At 39.7% G+C, this 22053-nt stretch overlaps 1 protein-coding gene across 1 annotated transcript in view; it reads left to right on the forward strand.

Moving 5' to 3' along the window:
• The window catches only part of IPMK (inositol polyphosphate multikinase), a 94279-nt gene extending 72666 nt beyond the window's left edge, over window positions 1–21613 (forward strand). The window contains exon 6 of the mRNA XM_089692796.1: window positions 1074–21613. Within this exon, the coding sequence (XP_089548922.1) occupies window positions 1074–1705 (632 nt within the window). The 3' untranslated portion in view covers window positions 1706–21613. The remainder of the gene's footprint in view (window positions 1–1073) is intronic.
• Window positions 21614–22053: the final 440 nt, after the last annotated feature.

Below are 22053 nucleotides of genomic sequence, written 5' to 3' on the forward strand. Positions count from 1 at the left end.
GAGGAAAGGACAAAAGGGGGCAGGTGACCACTGGGACTTCAATGTACTGCAGTGCTGGAGCTGAGAAAGTTAACCCCTGCAGCTCTGGAAGTTCAGGGCCATGAAGACCTGTCACCGCAGAGAACATTTCTATTAATGTTATATCACAGAAAAAAAAAAGATAAATTCATCTTTTTAGCATGTGGCACCACATTCTCATCAAGCACACTTTTTGATATGATACATAATATGTAGTTGACTTGATGGTTGTGAGCTGCCAAGGTCCTGAAGCCGGAAAGCAACCCCAAATCTTGACATTTCCACCACCTTGCTGCAGGTATATTAATAAAATTGTAGATGCATGCACTCTGACACCAACTGTTGCCCGAGATGTCTGCTAATCCCACAATGAAATTTCAGGGTTCTTGACCTTGAGAAGTCAATTTATAATCTGTCACTTGTAAATTATTTTCCTTCAATTGATTTAAAAAAAAAAAAGTAATCTTTCTAAATCTTTACCATACTCTTAGAAAAAGAGTATGGTAAAGATTAAAAAAAAGGATGTGACTATCTAAGGACCTTAGAATGCTTTTTTGATCTTGACACTACATGCCTCAGTAGCAAAGAGAACACCAGATCATGGATATCTTGCTGTTTTTAAAGGTTTCACATGCATTCTCCCTAGCAAGTTTCTAATCATTAGCACCTAATCTGGAACACCTTATTGTAATTCCATGGATTTGAAGTTTTGGCAAATTTAGGGGTGTAATTACTTTGTGATATGGCTAATCTGCATTTTGTTTTTAATTAACCTTTAAGTCACCATGGCTCTCACTGCCAGCATACATGTGTAGAAACTTCCATAACACATTTTTAGCTTTCCTTGCGTTACAGTGTGACTTGAAAAGTCGAGCAGTATGGTGCCATAATGAATGGTGCAGATGCTGTTGTGAAATGGGGAAAAAAATATTAGCAGCTCTACTGTTGCAGGGAATAGGAGAGATCATTTCTAGTAAAGAGTAACGTCTTTGTTAAATGGTATCTGTATGTATTTGAACTGAAGCCATGTGTAACTTGTTTGTTCTGCTTGATAGGCATTTCCAAGTTCTTCGGTAATGACTGTTCTTTGAGGAAGGATGCCGTGTCTGCTTGTCTGCTGAAAGTTAAACTAATTCTCAATTGGTTTGAGCACCAAGACACCCTCAGTTTTTATGCGAGCTCCCTGCTCTTTGTTTATGATGGCTCCTGCCCCCCCAAAAATACAGATTTAGTTGATGGAAAACTGCTGGAGAAGAGTGTCTTTTCTAAAGAGTTGTTTACAGATGTTGAAGTTCCGGAATGCAATAACAACATAAATTTGTTGAGTTCTGTGAGCAGCAGGAAGGGAGAAGAGCATGAAGAGAAACTGTCTAGAGTCTGCGCTAGCCACAAGAAGACCTGCCCCAAGAGGCCACACAGCCAAGCCTTCCTGGAAGGGGAAACTGTAGAGCAAGACAGAGCATGGAAAAGTCAAAACAGTTCTGCACCAGAACATCTAAATGGAAACCTTCTGTCTAAACTGGAAAATGTCTTCTGTCACATTTCCACAGAGTCCAGGGAAAACTCGCAGGTTGATGTCAGGATGATTGATTTTGCCCACGTATTTCCGAGTGACGAAAAAGACGCTGGCTATATCTATGGATTGAAAAATTTAATTGCAGTCTTGCAGAGTATTTTAAATGAATAACTTTTGTGTCATGGTGATTGGGAGCCAATGACTGGATAATCAAGAACTTAACTTCAAGATTATTTGCACTTGTAAATTGTGGTAATTTTATTCCCTTCCCTTTTTATTGTGATTCTGCATTGCAGTCTTTTTCATCTTGGTGGAAGGGGGTCTGTCTTTTTATAATAATACTCAGGAATATTGAAGTGATCTGTAAGTGTTCAAGGAATTCGGAACCTGTGGTGGGCAAGGTGTGGCGATAACTTTCACTTCTCTGGTACAAGGTAGCTGGTAGGAAGGCAATATTATGGTGCTTACCTTTCTTATCTAGATTTAGCTAATTCTGAATTTGGGACCATTCTTCCAGGAACACATGCACAGTAAATGTGCAGTAGAATCTCATTACCTAATCTGGGCAGTGTCCATGAAAAATACAATGCCTTTTTGTATAGAGGCAGTTTGGAGGTTTATCTCCGCTGAAAAATATAGAACTGGAAAATGATATAGTACAATTTTCTTTTGGGAAAATGTAGGTTCTTCCTGTATTTTTGTTTTATGGTCTGCTATGAAGGGGTTGACTACTTTCAGTTAAAACTGGACAACTTTTGTAACAGACCCTACCCATGCCCCCTCATAAACTGTTACCTTTAATCCTCCTCCGTATTCATTTTATATTTTCCTTACAAAGTCTGTCACTATACAAGTTCTTGTATAGTTACCTTCATAGAGCGCCATTAGCTGCAATACTGGCTTTCACCTATAAGCGCTTTTACCCAGAATGGGCAATGCCAATCTAGCAAGAATGGTAAAAGTAAGGAAAGTATGAACCAATGGTATCCTTTTTACAATAATATTGAGTTCTTCGAAAATCATAACAAATTACATATTAGATAAGTAACTTATACACGGCCTGGGAGCTCAGTGAGAGCCTTCCTGCTAGTCGTTCCCCATGTAGATAGATTAATTTTTCTATTATACAAATAATAGAAAAAAATTGCATCACGTAACCATGTTTTTTCATTGAAATGTACATTTTTATAGACTGCAATTTTGTGAACTGAGCCAGTGTGAAATGCAGTTTGTAATTTATCTGAACCCTCATAAGAAGTGACCTATCACTTAACTGAAGTAATAATTTTGTGCCTCTGTGATGTCAGCGGTTGTTTCCATTATGACTGCAACATAATGTAAATTCACAACAATTTTGGCTTCGTGCGTGTGTGCAATGTGTGAACTTTAAAACCATAAGAGTCCATGCATGCTGACTTAAAAAAACACTGCTCCTAAAGGAGTTTAACGTTTTGCCTGTATAAGCAACTAATGTTATCCTGTGTGTCCATGCACATTAGGTCATTTAGAGACATATTTTAAGCTCAGCATTTAGAGGCAGGGAAAACTAGTGTTTTTTTTCTGCCAAGAGCATTGGTGGTTTTAAAGCCAGTGTGCATAGACCCTTAGAAGCTTGCACAGCTACGAAAGGACTATATTTAGTTTAATGCATCTTGTATGACTTCACATGGCGTATTGTGCTGTTAATTGGCCTTTTTTCACCGTAGTCAATTTTATTTTTTTTGTATCCCAAATAATTTAAACTTTCTGAAAATAGATCCATTGCCTCATCACATGGTCAGTGTGATATTAGAGACTTCTATGTCCTGATGTGCTGAGATCCTAATTAAAATGTGTGCGTGTGTGTATAAGTATGTATGTTTCTGCTGTGTCCACAGAATATTCATAACCTAACTTTCAATATGTTTTGTTTCTGATGTAGATTCCATGCTGCTTTGTAAAACTGGATAATTTTCTACCTCTTGAAAGAATATTAGATCTTGAACACCTGTCATCCCTGAAATGCCTCTAAAATGACAGGATCTAATGATACCTGCACATAAACATAATTTTCTGGCATTTTTACAGCCTTGGATCTCGCAACAGTTGTATGAAAATGTTTAACATTTCCTGCTTTGAGCTCCAGTTGGCCATCTACCAGTAGTGTCCTAATAACAAGGTGGTGGGTCAGCAGCAGTTCACCAAGATGTGAGGCCCTTGGGACAGAGGCCCAGTGGAATGCTAGTGCTGTAGCCATTTTAGCAGTTTTTCAAGGGGTATGAGGTGTTTGTGTTTTTTTTTTTTGTTTTAATATTGCACTAAAAATTGTAAAGGTGAAGTCTACTGCAAAGCTTTGGTATCCTACCACAGCAGAGATCGTGGAGCCAGGAATTAAAAAGCGATCAGTCACATACTCATAAGGGGTGATGCGCCTGGCTGTTTAACCCTTAATATTCCTATGGTTCCTATAGTAAATTCTGTAGGGGACAGGTGGCAAAACAGCATAAAGCAGTGAGATGTGATTACCTGACATCTGTTGTATGGCAGGAGAGTGTGCGGGGATTACAGTTGGGTTCAGGGGTGGTATCCACACAAACAGAAATCTTGTCTTGGTTTAATTTGGTTGTAAATACTTACATATACCCAGTGAAGTGAGTGGCCTCAGGTGATGGAGATGAAAGAAATTCCTACAAAAGATGTACCTGTCTATCTGCATATCCATGCAAAGTGCTGAGTTTTAAAGCTTTTCTAAGTTTAAAAAAAGGGGGTGGAGAGCTGAAATTACACTCAGCAGAGCTCAGTGAGGAGAGCTCTGAGAGCAGATTGGAGGGAAGGGACACACCCCCTCCACACAGCACACAGGAATAGAGCCCAGGCTGTCAATCTGCTAGAGGTCCCTTCTCTATCAACCTTTCTCTTGGTGTCAGGAAAACCTGTCAGAGGTAACTTGTGCTGATATCAGAGGAACAAAGCAGCAGACAAAATGAAACTTGGTGCTCTTAATTGAGACAAGTACACACTATAGTGGGATATGCTTTGTTCATATTTCATGTCTGAGGTTTACAACCACTTTACATGTTTTTTTTTTAAAGGATAAGTTCACCTTTGGGAACATGTTATGTGTTTCACCTGTTTTTAGGGTAGAACCGCCGTCCGAACGGAAAGCAATTTAAAAAAAAAAAAAAGACACCTTTTCCTGCTCAGAAAAAGTTTTTGCCTATACTTTTTTGGTTTTAGGTGTTGAAAATTCAGTTTTCTAATGTCCCATGTATCTTTGATTTAACTTTTTAATGTACTACTCATTTTATAGTACAGACTTCTCATTTAAGAGTCCTCCATCCACATTTCCTACCTTTTACAATATATAAATTTTGTGCATTATTCAAGGCGGCACGTTGCCCTATTCTTGGACTTTTGTTTGTAGAAGAGGGAGCTCTGGGGCAAAAAAGAAATATGGGTTAAATTTAGTAACCTAAAAGACATGGATATTTTTTATGAAAAGTTATATTTTTGTGTTTCTATTTGCATTCCTGGATTTGACTGCATTTGCCTCATCTTTTGTGTGTTCTATTTTTCTACCAGTGGTGCACAGTTGGTTCAGGGAATGTAGATTCTAAAATCTCTAGTGTGGAAGATGTGGTGAGTGTTTACCTGAGTGAGACTTTCAAAATCATGACAGACCATGATTAAATGTGGTCTTTAGGGGTGGATGCAGCATGCCTAATGTTACTTCAATCTAGCTTTCCTTTAAGAACTGCAGAATCCAGATATTCGGAGCGGTGGTGAATGTTGCTGCATTGGATTTATCTATACCTTGAAAAAAATCTTTGTATATTCAATATTTGCCCTATTGCTCTTCTAATGTCCTAAAAAGCAATAAGGAGAATATTGGGTACATTCAGTAGTTTCAGGGGGTACTGACTATTTGTTTACGATAGAGAAGTGTTTTCTTAAAGGGTACCAGAGATTAGAGAATTATCAGACCCTATATAATTCTCTATAACCAGTCACTGAGTTTTTAATACTCCAGCTGCTACTTGCATAATGTGACTGTATAAGTCAGTGCATGGGTCAATGAAGATGTGCAAAGTGCAGTAATTTTATACTCTGACAGTTGGACTCACCAGTGGGATAGTGGCAGACACCATTTTTGGCACTGAGGGGTATGATCTCCTGGTTCACCAATATTTTCTGTGTAGGCTTAGAATAAAGTAGCGTGCCCCTTAATGGAATATACTGGTCTATTGACTTTGGTTATTTTACATATACATGTTTGAACATATTGAGAACTGATCTGGAAACCACCATTACATAAAGACTTCCAAATATGAACATTAAGTCAAACTTTACGCTAGCTCCTTGCAGTTGGTCACTGAGGGCATTCATATTAGAGGGCTAAACGTCTGATATCTTTGTGAAGTTATTTGCATAACGAAGCAAATCTAAAGCCTTGTAGACATAGGCCGAATATCAGGTGTCATCGGCTGGTTCAATTAAAAAAAAAAAGTCCGACATTCGGTCAGTGTGTACGGCGGCCAGTTGGACAGGAACCAGCTGGCTTCTGTCGAAGGGGCATGACCGAAAAAGTTCTGCCAATCAGAATCTGTTGGCTGAGCATGCTGACTGCTGTGTTCTGGGTTGGGGGTGGGTGGCGGTGTCCCCTTGTCAGTACAGCAATCTGCCCCACTGAGCTATTGTTTTGTAACATTGGATTGTTAGTACTGTGGATGCTCCTGAGCTCTGCAGTCTTTTTTTTTTTTTTTTTCATTCAACCCAGAACAGGAAAAAAAACCCCAAAAACTGCTAGTGTGTACCAAGCTTAACCTTCAAGGCTCCCAGGCAGCTCTAGAAGGTTGCTAAAGGTACGCATGGACACCTGGTTAACTGCATGATCTGTTTTACTTTATGGCATCTTGGTTCACTACAGGTTTAGTTTGTTTGATGGCCTTTTATAAATAAGCACCTTAACTTTGAACATAATGAAAACTTTTAAAATCACAGTTGAAGGGCATGGACATTTTTTACTACATAATTTCCAAGTATTTTTTGCTGCTTTTTGTTCTTTCAAGTTATATGTTTTAATTTAACACAGCTGCTAAAATGGAAATAAAGCTGACAAAGGACATATTGGCCAGTTTAATTCAGTGTCCAGAAGTTGGATCTTATGGTAATCCTGTCCATTCTGGAGAACCAGGAGTTCCTTATTCCACTCTAGCCAGAATAAACCCCTTTAGGACCAGACCAATTTTTGATGTCCTTGTGTGTGTGTAACGCCACTTTTGTTGAGGAAAGGAAAAACCATCCTCCCTAGGTTAATTATGTACGTTGAAAGTACTTTAACAAACTTTGTTGCAAATGTGTTTCCTATTCTGAAGAGGCAGCTTGTTTTTCACCACATTCTTTCCAGACTGAAAGTGAGTGCTTCTTTGTTTTAAGCCATTAGAATCTTTGTGACAATTGGGCTTTCCATAAAATTGTATAAAGTTTGTGTTTTTTGTTTCCCTCTTTAAACATTAGAATATTTTGTTTTGTTTTTGACAATTGCGGCTTTCCATAAATTGTATAAAGATGATGCTTTCATATGCATATATAATGAGCAGTAGGCACTGGGACCTGATCATGTGACTGGACTGAGAGTAGATTTTAGCTTAGTTAGGTTTTGACTGGAATTACACTTTAAATCCAGTGCTATTGATGAAAATCAATCAAAAAGTAATTACCTGCACTAAGGGCTCACACAGAGCTGAAAGAAAATATATGAAAAAACACTTTTACAAGCGTTGAGTGTTTTTTGCCTGTAAAAGCACCTCTTTCTAAGCTTGTGTGTCCTTGCAGACATACTGTGGGTGTTTGCAGGCTGAAAAATGCACATTCAGAAGGAGCTAAAGAGCAGAAAAAATAAGGAACTTATCCTAATGCATATAAACATTAGTCACATTTAGTGTTTGAGTGTTAATGCATTCCAGTGACCAGAATAAATTCATAATCTGGCCAATAGAATGCATTAATGCTCAAATGCTAGACGTGCCTACATGTGTGTGCAATACATGGCTTTTAGCACACTTTTGTTTTCTTTTTTTAGGCAGCACTTTCAAGGAAAAAGCCCAGCACAACATGAAAATATGAATACACTTTCTGGTTTAATCATTCTTTAACAGGCATTTTAAGCCACCTACTCAGGTTTTTTTTTTACAGATGACTTGTGCTTGGTCACTTTTCATGGTATTTTTCTCTCATGTATCATTTGTCTTGAGAAGTGTGCTGCCTTACAACCATTGATTAGATTCAGACCTGCACTAGAAAATTATTGTTGGGAGAACATTCATATGTAACCTGATTGGCCGTTGCTGTGGGAACATGGGACACTTCTAAAGATGTGATAAATGAAGTGGACTGGAGTGTGTACAGTTGCTGCCTAGCTAAACACCTTCAGAATTTTAAGACCCTAGGAGGGGAATTGACAAATAGTGGTGCCAGCATAATGCCTGCACCACTCGTCTAAACATAAAAAATGGAACTGATGGGGCTCCCAATGAACAGAAGGGGTGCAAGCTCCTTTGTTACTCCTTCCTGCCACTGCCTCCCGGCCCTTGAAGAGTTTCTAAATGCTGGGAGGCGGGCATTCCGATCATGTGACTGCTGTGATTGGCATTCTCAGCAGTCACATGATCAGAAAGCTCCCATTCACAAGTATGCATCAGGAGTTTCCTGGTCCTTGCTGGGAGCATGCAGGGCACATGATCTTGGCATAGAAAAGTGTTTACACAAGGTTGCACAGATGCGGCTTCTCAGCGTTTAAAGCATATATATGCTATCTGGAAAACTGCCACATTCCCTCTGTTAATTAGGTGCCGACCCCAAACCAGTGTCTTTCTATTTTTTTTTCTTTCAAATAATTGCGCTGCTCCTTAGACATATGGTAAATTGGTTGAGAATATTGTAACACAAGTGATCATGAATTATTGTTGAAGTTCCCTAGCTTATCCAAGGTACCTTTTCAGTTCTAATAAGTGTTAAGTGAAAAATACCCCAGTCTTTATATTCACACAGGTAGCACCAATGCTTTCATCCAATCAACATGTAAAGGTAAATGTTTATTTTCCAACATTTAGGCAAGAATATTGCAATATGTAACTAGAGCAGGGTGGTTCCACAACTTTCGCTTTCATTCTGTTCTTGGACAATAACGTTTGCCTTTTGATTGTGGTTTGATCAAGGTGTTGGTACTATCTTTTGTGGATATAACGGCTGGGATATGTTCCTGACGCCCATCCCAAGTAAGGAAATGGCTTGGCTAAGCTAGAAATGTTTTCAACAATACAAAGCAAGTAATGTTGAATGTTACTTCTACTGCTGCTACTACTAGATATACAGTGACTTAGATAAATGAGAACCGTCACAGACCAGAATTGAGAAAGATTTTTGGTACTGTAGATGGCGGTTATGCCACATGTAGGTGAAAGATTTTTGGTACTGTAGTTGGCGGTTATGCCACATGTAGGTTACTGACTGTCTGTCTTTATACTTCATGCTACCCTCTTCTTGGATAATCTTTGCTTCCATGGTGTTAATAAATTTACCCTAAAGTTGATTATTGTTACTTAATGAACTACAAGCTGATTTTATTTCTAATATTTTGCACAAAATTGTGGGATTTATTACATTTCTCAAATATTTTGAGAGCTATTTTCTGTGATTTACAATTGTGGTAGATCATTAAAAGAACTGGAATGTCAAACATCTTTGTTTTATTTGTATTATTAGAATCTATGTATGTGCATGTTATGTCTGACCAGATTTTCCAAAGCTCCATAGACCATGTTTTGCTGGCACTTCTGTGTTGTGGAGTTAGGGTGCCCATAACTGATAGATGTATTGTTAGATTAGTCCTAATATTTGGTCTCAAATCTGAGTTAATGACCAAAATAGTGCATGACCATCCTTAATCTGGCAATAGACAGATGTCTCCCCTTGCGTATCGTAACAAGCCAGTAGTTTTTGACACTTGTGTGACTTGTTCAACAAACTCTTCCTACATGCTGTTAACACCTCCCCTTCTTTCCTCCCAATGAGGACAGGAAAGGATCCGTTTAGGTCACAGAGACAACCTGATCTCAGCATATTGGAATGTTTCTGAGCAGAAACAAAGTTTGTTGATGGAGAGCTAGTGGCTCCCAACACTTATCTGCTTATCTTCTGAGTTTTTTTTATTGCATTTGATCATGGGTGAGATTGAGCTATTTATGGCCTTTTTAATCTTGGGGCTACAAAGGTTACCACTTTAAATTGTCCACAAGTGTTTTCAGCTCTGATATTAGGGAGATTATCACCAACTTAACACTAGTCTTAAGCTTGCCTTACAAATATTGAAATGTGTCTGGTTCAGCAGGAACCAGATGAGTTTTGATCCATGTGTAGACCCCTCTGTTAATGTTGGACCAGCTACTGTTGAACGGTTCTGCAGGAAAGCCAGCATTCGATCAGTGCATGCAGCCAATGGGATGCCAGTGTATTTTGACAGTGGGAGAAATAATTATTTGATCCCCTGCAGATTTTGTAAGTTTGCACATTCACAAAGAAATTAAGGGTTCATAATTTTTATCGTAGGTGTATGGTAAATGATAGAGACAGATTTTCAACCAAACATCCAGACAAAACACATGATACAAATGTTTTTACTCACTGAACTGCAACTCAATTTATAAGTATTTGATCCCCAAGCAAAACATGACTTTGTGCTTGCCAACAAGGGCCTCTCCACCAAGTACTGAGGTAAGATGTTTCCTGTAGTTGGTTACCAGGTTTGCACACATCTCCAGAGGGATTTTGGTCCAATCATCTTTACAGATCTTTAAATCCTTAAGGTTTCTTGGCAGTCGCTTGGCAACTCGAAGTTTTAGCTCCCTCCATACATTTTCTATAGGGTTAAGGTCTGGAGACTGGTTAGGTCACACCATGACCTTAATGTGCTTCTTCTTGAGCCACCCCTTTGTAGGCTTGGCAGTATGTTTTAGGTCATTGTCATGCTGGAAGACCCATCCAGGGAAGAAGGTTTTCATGCAAGATTTTACAATACTTGGTCCCTCAAGGCGGAAAAGTCAGCCTGTACCTTTAGCAGAGAAACAGCCCCAAAGCATAATGTTTCCACTTGACTGTAGGGATGTTTTTCTTAGGGTCAGCCCAGGTTCACACTGATGCGGTGTAGAATTTGCACTGGTTTCTGTGCGTTTTCCGCACCCCATTCATGCGAACCGCTGTGGGTGTATGTTAGACACCCAAAATCAGTTCACAAAATGTGGTGCGATGTGCAGATTCGGATCGCATGGTTGTGAATACCCATGCAATATAATTCTGGTGCGGACAAAAAAAGGGCCCTGCACTGTTTTGGTGCGGATGCAAAATGTATATCTTAAATTGCACCATACAGAAATCGCATGTGATTTGCAGAGGAATGAGGTGCGGTTCCTGTGCGAATCATATGCGATGTGCTGCACTGCATCAGTGTGAACCCAGGCTCATAGTCAGCATTTTTCTTCCTCCAAACATGGCGAGTCAAGTTTACTGCCAAACAGCTCAATTTTGGTCTCAAATGAGCACAGCATTTTCTCCCAATCCTTCTCTGAAACATTTAGATGTTCATTGGCAAACTTCAGACGGGGCTGTACATGTGCCTCCTTGAGGAGGGGGACCTTATAGGCACTGCTGGATTTCAATCCATGGCGGCGTATTGTGTTACCAATGGTTTGTATGGTGACTGCGGTTCCAACTGCCTTGATCCACAAGCTACTCCCGTGTGGTTCTGGGCTGATCCCTCACTTTTCTCATGATCAAACTTACACCATAATGTGAAATATTACATGGAGCTCCAGACCGAGGGCGATTTATGTTATTTTGTATTTCTTCCATTTTGTGAATAATCACTTCAACAGTTGTCTCCTTCTCACCAAACATTTTGATGGTATTGTAGCCCATTCCAGCCTTGTTCAGGTCTACAATCCTGACATCGTTTGACAGCTGTTTGGTTTTGCCCATGGTGGCAAGGTTTGAATGGAAGAAAGATTCTGTGGACAGGTGTCTTTTTTACACATAAGGAGTTGTCGTTAGGAGCAGCTTCTTAAATTGACAGGACTAATCTGTGTACCACATGAGCACATAGCCAGTCTGTGGGAGCCAGAATTGTTTGGTAGGGGATCAAATAATTATTTTACTCACTAAACTGCAACTTAATTTATAACATTTGTGTCATTTATTTTTTTTCTGGATTTTTGGTTGATATTCTGTCTGTCATTTAAAATACGCCCGTGATAAAAACTATAGACCCTTCATTTCTTTGTAAGTGGGCAAACTTACAAAATCTGCAGGGGATCAAATAATTATTTTCTGCACTGTCTAAGTGACTATTTCCTGCCCCAGACATTAGCTGGAATGAGTGGAGATTTACTAAAACTGGAGCGTGCAAAATCTGGTGCAGCTGTGCATAGTTCCTAGTGGTGCAAAATCAGGATTCACTTTATGGAAAACCGAAATGGTCAGTTAAAAAAAAAAAAAAAAAAAATGTGTGTGTGTATATATATATATATATATATATATATATATAATACACACTCACCCACCTCTTTATTAAGTACACCTGTTCAATTGCTTGGTAGCACAAATTGCTAGTCAGCCAATCACATGGCATAAACTCAATGCATTTAGGCATGTAGATGTGGTAAAGACGACTTGCTGTAGTTCAAATCGAGCATAAGAATGGGGAGGAAATGGGATTTAAGTGACTTTGAACGTGGCATGTTTTCTGGATCCAGACGGGCCGGTCTGGGTATTTAAAATATCCTGTGAGCGGCAGTTGTGGATGGAAATGCCTTGTTGATGTCAGAGGAGAATGGGCATTTGATTTCAGCTGTGTCATTCAGATGGTAAGATCAGAATTTGGCATAAACAACATGAAAGCATGGATCCATCCTGCCTTGTATCAACGGTTCAGGCTGGTGGTGGTGTAATGGTATGGGGGATATTTTAATGGCACTAGCAAGGTGTACCTAATAAAGTAGCTGATGGGTGTGGGTGTATATGCTGCACAATAGGATAAGTTAAACGTTTGACAAAAAATAGCAAATTTAAAATAATTGTTTGCAGGTAAAAAAGTGCTTTTTTTTTTTTTTGCAGGAGCCTGGAAAACATTGCACCAGCCATCAGCAGATGGCTGGTGTCATGCAGGACTCCTGCAGGACTGTCAGTATATCTGCTTGCCTGTACATCCCAGACGAACAAGGTGATGTACTCTGACAGGAAATACTGATGAACTACCACAGCGCTCATTGCACCGTGGTATTTCATTGAGAACTACAAGCCAATAGCCGCTAAGGTTGTCTGGACTTGTAGTTTTCTCATTCATAGAGTACAGTGAATGAGTGATGCGCTGTTAAAAGTAGGGTAGCGGGGGCTGGTCCTTTCATAACATGTAGACGATGATCCTATTGTCGTCAGCTAATTTTCAGCAGCCAGTGTATCTGTACATCACTAATAGTAACCAGGTTTTATTGTTGACGCTGATCACACTCAAATACGCGGCCTCTCGGCGTCGAGGCCGTATATTTACGTGCAATTAAAAAATACATGTGTGCTGAGAGCGCGCGCCCTGCGCGCTCCCAGCACGTGTCCGCTACTCCGGGAAAGGTCCCGATCTCCCCTTTTGATCGGGACCTTTTCCGATCATGTGACCGTCGTGATGGCGAATCACGGTGGTCACATGACCCTAAAACTCCGCCCGGCCTCCCGTCTTTTGAAACTCTTAAAGGGCCGGGAGGCGCCGGCGCCAAGAGGTTAAAGCTTAATTAAACAAACTGAAGTTAACAGATTGGCTCCAATGCACAGCTGCACCAGATTCTGAGTGCTCCAGTTTTAGTAAATCTCCCCGTATTTGTTGTGTGCTTCAGAACAAAAGGAAATACTGAGGTTTATAGTGCTATATATATATATATATATATAATTTTTTATTTTTTTTTACTGTGCAACAAAGAACAACCACTAGCTGGCAAAAATGTTAATGTGCTTGAGCTACACTGGAGTGTCTCAGTAGCTCAATCCTGCTACTAAAACTGCTGGGGATAAATTACTAAAATTAGCAAATGTTCGCTTAACAAATGGAACAAATAACTCCCTCCGGAGAAGCATTTTTGTAGTGATTATTCACACATTCAGGGAACATTGTTCAATCATGTGAAAGTGATCACTACTGCATATTACATATGCAGTTAACTCCATACTGGGCAATTTGTTCCATTTATGTAGTGATAATTTCTTGTACCTGTTGGTTTTAGTAGCAGGATTGCGCTACTAAAATTCCCTTTAACTCTAGCTTATTAAGGTGTCTGCCAGCAATTATAGTTTAGCCCTAAAACTTATACTAAGCCGCTAAGCAGAGCAGGCATTTTTACTTCTCCTCCCTTTTTTGCAAGATGTGTTATCTATATTAAAAGGGATTGTCACAAATAATCCTACCAGTGGGAGAAACAGCTTCAATCCAGCTGCACACAAAGCCTAGGCCATTCATGTCACTTGAAAGGTTAAAATCGCTGCTCTCCAGCTAGTATGTGCTGAAAGTCAGAGTGGCGGCTGCTGCTATGGGAGTATTGAAAATGATTTACCCACTGATATGACTGCTTGTGCCCCATTAAACTGGAATCAAATCTCATACCAGTTTCTTATAGAAGCTGTGAACAATTTTGATTACTTATTTTCTTGAAGAATTACAGAAATTTTGCCTGGAAGTCATTTGTACTCTATGCAAGGCTAACACAATGCAAATGATTTAAATATTATCTCTTGGAAACTTGTTCATACAGTGAATGTAATGAGCTTGCTTGTCTTTGCCTGGCCAGCTGTTCTGTCTAGGTTTACAATTCAGATAGGCTTTGAAAGAGTGTGTCTTCTCCGACCATAGCGAGCAATGTTTATTAGTTGCTTTTTCTCACAGAATGCTCCATTTTAATTTTCTTTTTTAAACTGGGTGTCAGGGGCGGACTGACCATTTAGGCGCTCGGGCACTGCCCGAGGGCCGGGGGTCAGTAGGGGGCCCCATGAGATGCCCCTGGTACCTTTCATAGGCTTTTTTGGGTATGGTTTGAGTGTGGGCGAGGACAAAGGGGCCCCATGATTTCCTATTGCCCGGGGGCCCCATGAGTTGTCAGTCCGCCCCTGCTGGGTGTAACACCTAAGATGCACACTGCAAACTTATCACAGCCATTGTGTGCGGATACCTGTGATCAGGGTAGATGTCCGTGGTGATTTGGCCTGCCCGAAAGTTTGGCGCATGCAAAGCAAAAGGGACTTTGTATGACTTTGAGAACACCAATTCTTTTTATTGACCCTCTTTATATTGGCATGTATAATGGCACATTTTCTGTATATACAGCAATATGAATTCAACAAATTCCCAATAGTGTTCCCTGACCACCTATTCCAGCTAGTGAATGACATCAAGAAATGGCAAAAGGTAGGAAGCATATATGTAGGGAAGGCTGGCTTCAAGGGCATGTCTAGTATTAGTCCTTGTGTTCGGTATCTGCGGAGAGGCTATCACAAATAAGTCTAGAAAAAGGTGGATCTTCACATTCACCTGCATAGCTTAAAATTTAGTTCACATATTTAAAAACCTATATTTGGCAAACATGTTAAAAGTCCATATTATTATTATTTCATGTACTTATATAGTGCCATCAGTTTAGACAGCACTTTACATATATATTGTACATTCACATCAGTCCCTAACCCTCAAGGGGCGTACAATCTAAAGTCCCTAACTCACATTCATACATACACATATTAGGACCAATTTAGACAGGAGCCAATTAACCTTCCAGCATGTCTTTGGAGTGTTGGAGGAAACTGGAGTATCCGGAGGAAACCCACGCAGGCACAGGGAGAACATGCAAACTCCAGGCAGGTGGTGCCGTATTTGGGATTCGAACCAACAACCCTAGTGCTGCCAGGCAGAAATGCTAACCACTTAGCCACTGTGCTGCCCCAAGGCTACATTTACACCTAAGTGTCACATTTTCATGTGTTTTTTTTTTCTTAAGCATTTTGAGTGTTTTTGGAGCAGAGCTGCATGTTTTTGCTGCTTTTGTCAGTTGAAACACACCTGAAAAAATGCCTAAGAGTTGTAAAGTGCTGCTGAAAAAGGGGTGGAGAGCTGCTGTTTGAGCAGAAAACGTGACAATATGCTTGAAAAAAGCTCATGTCTTGCTTTTCAGGTGCTTTCATTGAAGTCTGTGGAGACAAAAATGCTAAATTCTGCTTGAAAAGTAGCCCATGTACTTTTTTTTTTGAGCGACAGGTGTTTTGCTGCAAACAACAGGATGGTCAGGTGTGAACAAGGGCTATTGAAAACAATAGGTTTTTGCTTGTTGAGCATTTTTATAGCTTGTAGCTCGAGACTCAAAAATGCTGTAGTGTTTAAATCAGAGGCTGAAAGTACTTAAAGTATGAGGATTTACTTATCACTGGAACTTTTATTATATACAGAATAATTGTGTGTGTATACAGTGCATTCATAAAGTATTCAGACTCCCTTTACTTTTTTAAGAGATTTTCAATAGGATTTAAGTCAGGGCTCTGGCTGGGCCTCTCTAGGACATTCACAGAGTTGTCTCTAAGCCATTCCTGTGTTGTCTTGGCTGTGTGCTTAGGACCTTTGTCATGTTGGAAGGTAACCCTTTGGCCTAGTCTGACATCCTGAGCACTGTGGATCAGGTTTTCATTGAGGATATCTCTACTCAGGGTTGAGGGAAAGCTGAATGGAGCAAAGAACAGACTCCAAGTCCCTGCTGCTGAAAAACACACCCACAGCATTGATGATGCTATCACCACCATGTTTCACTGTTGGGATGGTATTGGGCAGGTGATGGGTGGTGCCTGGTTTCGTCCAAACATAATGTTTAGAATTGAGGCCAAACAGTTCAATCTTGGTTTCAGACCAGAGAATCTTGTTCCTCAGTCTGAGAGTCCTTCAGGTGGTTTTTTGCAAATTCCAAGTGGGCTTTCATGTGTTTTTGCATTAAGGAGAGGCTTCTGTCAAGCTACTCTTCCACAAAGCCTGGATTGGTGGAGAGCTGCAGTGATGGTTGACCTTCTGGAACTTTGTCCCATCTCCACACAGGATCTCTGAATCTCATAGGTGATCAAGACCCTGATGGTCACTTTGACTCTTACTAAGGCGCTTCTCCTCTGACTGCTCAGTTTGGTAAGGTGACCAGCTCTTAGAGTCCTGGTTGTACCAAACTTCTTACATTTGAGAATTGTGGAGGCCACTGTGCTCTTGGGAACTTTCAGTGCAGCAGAAATTTATTTTGTAGCCTTCCCCAGATCTGTGCCTTGCTATAATCCTGTCTCTGAGTTCTGTAGGCAGTTCATGTTGACCTCCTGGCTTTTGTTCTGATACAGTATGCACTTTCAGCTGTGAGGCCTTTTACAGAGAGGTGTGCCTTTCCAAATCATGTCCAATCAATTAAATTTACCACAAGTGGATGACAATGAAAAAACATCTCAACAACAATTAGAAAAATGGGATGAACCTGAGCTAAATTTCAAGTGTTGATGCAAAGGGTCTGAATACTTATGCCAATGTGATATTTTAGTTTTTTTCTTTTTACTAGGTTAAGACATTTCTAGAATTCTGTATTCACTTTGTCATTATGCAGTACTGAGTGTAGACTGAGAAAAAAATAAAACAATTGTAGTATCAGGCTTCAACATAACAAAATTGAAAAAAGTAAAGGGGGTCTGAATACTTAAAACAGAACTCCAATCACATGCTCCACTGCATGGGGTCACTTCTCATTTTGTCCAGGGGCTTATGGGAAAAGCTATACTTATCCTGTCCTCCAATCCTCGGGAAAACTGTGCTCCCTCACATGCAGCTGTGGAATGTTCCTGCCATCCTCAAAGTCCAGAGCCTGTCTGTGGGTATGATGACATCAGGAACAGCCTATTCACAAGACCGCTAACGAGAGGGCAGGAGAGGCGGGGACCGGTCTTGCGCTTTTAGGATCGACTGATTGTTTGTGTCTCCCACTGCACGGGAAAATACAATTTTTGCCCGGATTTCTTCTTTAATGAATGCATTGTTTGTATATGTATGTGTGTTTATGTGTACTCTCTTAAGGCAGATGTCATCTTTTTACTCCTCTCCTTACTGTACATCTCATAGGACCTCACTGTACATGCTAGGTGGAATCTAGCCATACTTTAAGCAAAAACCATTTTGTATACTGGATATTAAATACCAAACACCAATGTAATGGTTAAGTAATATAATCTGAACTGATTCATGTGATAGTGTAGCACATTAAAATCCTTTTGGCCTTAATAAAGCACCACATTTGTCAATTTTTAGTGACCTGCCCATGTCGATCACGTTGCTCTAGATCAACTCTGCTGAAAATCTGCCTTTGTATAAGGTACCATTGATATTGAAGGCTGGCAGATATTTGCTTGAATGTTGGCTGTAAGTTGTTTGTACAAATTCTGCATCTGTGCATCTCTATAGTTCTACTATGACCTCTTCTGTTGTGCCTCCTGCCCAGATGTTCATGTCAGTCTGTTTTTGCCATTGATGTGCATGGCCAAAAGCCATTGCCAGTCAGCCTGCTTGCCAAAGATTTCATGTGGATCACTGTTTTTCAGCATTCCATTCTTTATTTAAACTTGGCTACATACATTACAATCATGTACAATCTTTTAATTTACTGTGTAATGCGATGGCTTTATTTAATTCATAGTTTAAATGAATATATATTTTGTTTTCTTATATATTTTAGGTCTTAAAATACAATATATTCAAGATTTTATATTTACCAGGAAAAAATTTGTTTTCAAGCAGTGGGTGAAGCTCTATGCTCCATTTCTGACATTTACCAGGGTAACCTTAGTTACTTTGTAGGAAAAGCCTGTTAACTACACTGGTTAGTTTGCACTTAAATTACTCACACTCAATGCATTGCTGACTTCCATCATCCAATTGCGCAGGCAGAAATGCTCCCCCCCTCTTTGCACTTTATTTGGATGTTCTTTGCAAAGTATAATTTCACCACATTCACTGATTAGGGAAAATTGCTTTGCAAAAGGCAAATAGGCTGTTCAGTGTGCAAGGGAAGTAAATCAAACCCCAGTGAAGTAATCTCCCTCTAGATTTGCTCTGTATGGCTGTATATGGCATTTCAATGAGACAAATGGTCACAATGTAGGAAGCTCCTGCTGCGCTTTGTTTTTTGTTTTGTAGAATGGTCGGCAAAACTAGGGTCATGAGTGATCTTTTACAAAATGTTTATTTGCAAAACTAAAGATTTAATATAAAACATCAGTTTGGAAAATATAAATTTTATCTTAAATTTAAAAAATTGTAACAGAACCAAATATTTTAAGTGGGTGTCAGTCTGACTGTTGAAGCTATCATTTTGATAATCTGAACAGCTCCACACGTTATCTCTTTCTCATTTCCATCAGTTGGGCATCAAACTTCAATTCGCTGTCAAGCCAATCGTGTGTTAGGACCTTTACAGACAGGTGTTTTGTTTCAGAACAACTTCTCGCCCTAGACAATTCTATGGAAATAGAAGTAACTTGAAGCAAGACAAAGGGAGGTCAATAGACCTGGCCATAACTGCTAAATGATGTTGTTTTTGCATCAAACTGACTGAAAGCACTTCTGTATTTGCTCACTGACATAGGTCTGTAGGTGGACTAGTTGATTTCAAACTATACTTTTTACAGTACATTTTTGACCCATTAAGTGATTGGATTGATGCAGGCAAGTTTAAAGACTTGTGTCGCACTAGATCAGGGGCCTCCAAACTTTATAAGTAAAGGTCCAGTTTACTGTCCTTCAGACTTTAGGAAAGCCTGACTGTGACCAGTGGGACTAGAAAATGCCTGGCATTAGTGGGTATAAACAATGCCCCATCATTTGTTTTGATGGAAGGAATAATACCCCATTGTTTATATCAATGGGAAGAACAGTACCCTGTAGATGTCAGTTGTTAAAATAGTGCCCCAAGAGCCAGATAAAGGTAAGCTAGTGGCCACAACTTGCCCCTGGGCCCCAGTTTGGAGAGCCCTGCACTATAGGATAATTTCAAACATCTGCTCAAATTGGATGAATAAAATGTCACATGACTAGTTCATGAATTGAATGTGTCCTCATCAAAAAGTGGATGGCACAATCCTATTGCAACACATGTAGTCAGGTTAAGGGTTAAACGTGTCAAGTAGTGTTGTGCTGCTTTTCTACATTTTGAATTGCTGAGTCCTTCCCCCAGTTTTAGCTCACATTGTTGGTGGAGATGTCCAACAGAGAAGCCCTTTGGCAATTTTACTTGCCATAGGCATGGAAAAATGGAAGAAATTCTTCCACGCAGATGGCAGAAATGTCCTTATTTGTGAGATTGGTTAACCACTATGTAACAAATATGTGCATGCATTGTTGGGAAACTGGGAATACAGGCTTGCATCCTAAACTTTAACCTTAAACTTTGCAAAGGTGGGACCTCCATCAAAACATTAGCAATAAACCAAATTACTTGGCTACTCTGCAGCTGGATGTTTGTGCCCCAAACTAAAGCCTAGTATACACGGGCCGAATGTTGGGTGGCATTGGCCGGTTTAACAACCGGTCGACATTCGGCCCATGTGTACGGTGGCCTGGTCTTTCACTCAGCGAGTCAGCCAGTGGCTGAGAGCACTGACAGATGTGTTCTGGCGGGGTGCGTTCCCCTGTCAGTATAGTGACCTGCCCCGCTGAGCTATTGTGTTCCAACATCGTATTGTTACTACGCCTGAGCTCTCCAGTTTTTTCCTGTTCTGCCTGCTGGGTTGAACAAAAAAAAAAAAACTGCTAGTGTATACCAGGTTTTATACACCTCAATATTTCAACTCTCCAGAGTGTTTGTAAAACGTCTTATTGTGATACCAGGCTTCACTGTAAACTAGGACTAGTTATCCAGCAGAAGCCAATTTTAGTTCATTAATCCTTTTAACCTTTTATTGTAGTTTACTAGGCAATTTGCTAAAAAGATAGCCTGAGTTGAAAAGTGAGCTAGTTACTGAATTCTCTTTTGCACCAACCCAGTTTTAGACTCCTCCATTGTCTGTGGCTGGAGGCTGTAGTTGCATCTCACAATTGGGTGCACAGGGTGATTGGCTTTGGGACATGTTAAGCAGTTGATGGTAGATGAGAATAATTCCACTTTCAGAGTAAGGCATACTTTCCCTAAAATAGAACTCTCACCAAACTTTGGTTTTAATGTGTTATATAGGGATTATTCAGAATGTCATTTTTTAAATTGTCCATGTTCCTTTTGGAGTGATTCCTCCCATCTCTTGTTTTAATTGCCCAACAGAAAGGGGCATTTCTCTAATAGGGAAGCTTTTTATTGCATTCTACATTCCCACTGGTGGTCACTGTGACAGTGGGGTCAAATCTCAATGGGACCTTTCCCCACAAATCATCTTATTTCCTTAATCTATTTCAATCGCATTAGAAAAGTCCAAAATTAGGATGGCAAATGGATGAATTCATGCTGGTTTATGTGGGTTACTTCCCTTGCAGACTACAATTTGTGCAATTAAACTGGTCTTTAATCCATACTGTTTAAATTGTTCCTGAACACAGTTGAAGTGAACCTTTTCTTTTTCAGCTGTATAACATGACAACATATCTGCTCATTACTGAATAATGGAATTGTGTGCACACAGACACTTTATACCTCGGGGATATGTACTGCAAGTTGTATGATAGATTTAGATATTGGACAGAAATCTTTGTCTTTAAGCTTTTCATAAAACTACAGTACTAAATTTTGTTGTACTTGATGAATGAATGTATGTTAAGTGAATTACCTATTTTGATGTAATAATGAAATAAGTGTTTTAATTTTCAAAATCTCTGCCACTACATGTACAGTAAATATACCTAAATGTGTACCTAGTGACTCTTTATTTTTCTGAAGTCTAAAACATGTAATTTTTGTAATGTGATTAAATATAATAGCTGTATATTTGGCATACTTAAATTGCTATTAAAATTAGTTCTATGACCAGTTACTCTGCGTTGTAGTGTGTTTTTGGTTGTTGTTGTTCGCTTCAAGCAGAAATAAGCAAAGGGTTGACACCATACACATACAGTAAATATACATATAGCATACACCTGCAAGAGGTGTAATTCATATCTGAGAAATATGATTTAGCTGATTTAGTGTGCATAATTGCAAAACAGGTACTTGTGGGCTTTCAAGGTCAACTCAAATTGCTTTAAAGCAGTAAAATTAAGAAAATAAAATTTTTGCTGCAGTACTCACATCTGTCGTACTGTCCTCCATTGACACTCTGTTGTGATGTCCAGCACCAGTTCTCTACTTTGTTGAATGATGCCCAGTGTCTTTAAACCCACTATCTGCATGTCAAGGTAGCTGGACGCCTCATCATGATAGTCGCAGTTCACCATACAGGGCAGCAGAGAATGGGATTGTCATCATAAAGTCAGC

This window comes from Staurois parvus, unplaced genomic scaffold (genome assembly GCF_062004578.1).
Source record: "Staurois parvus isolate SC_StPar_1 unplaced genomic scaffold, SC_StPar_1.0 ptg000604l, whole genome shotgun sequence".
Lineage (NCBI taxonomy): Eukaryota > Metazoa > Chordata > Amphibia > Anura > Ranidae > Staurois > Staurois parvus.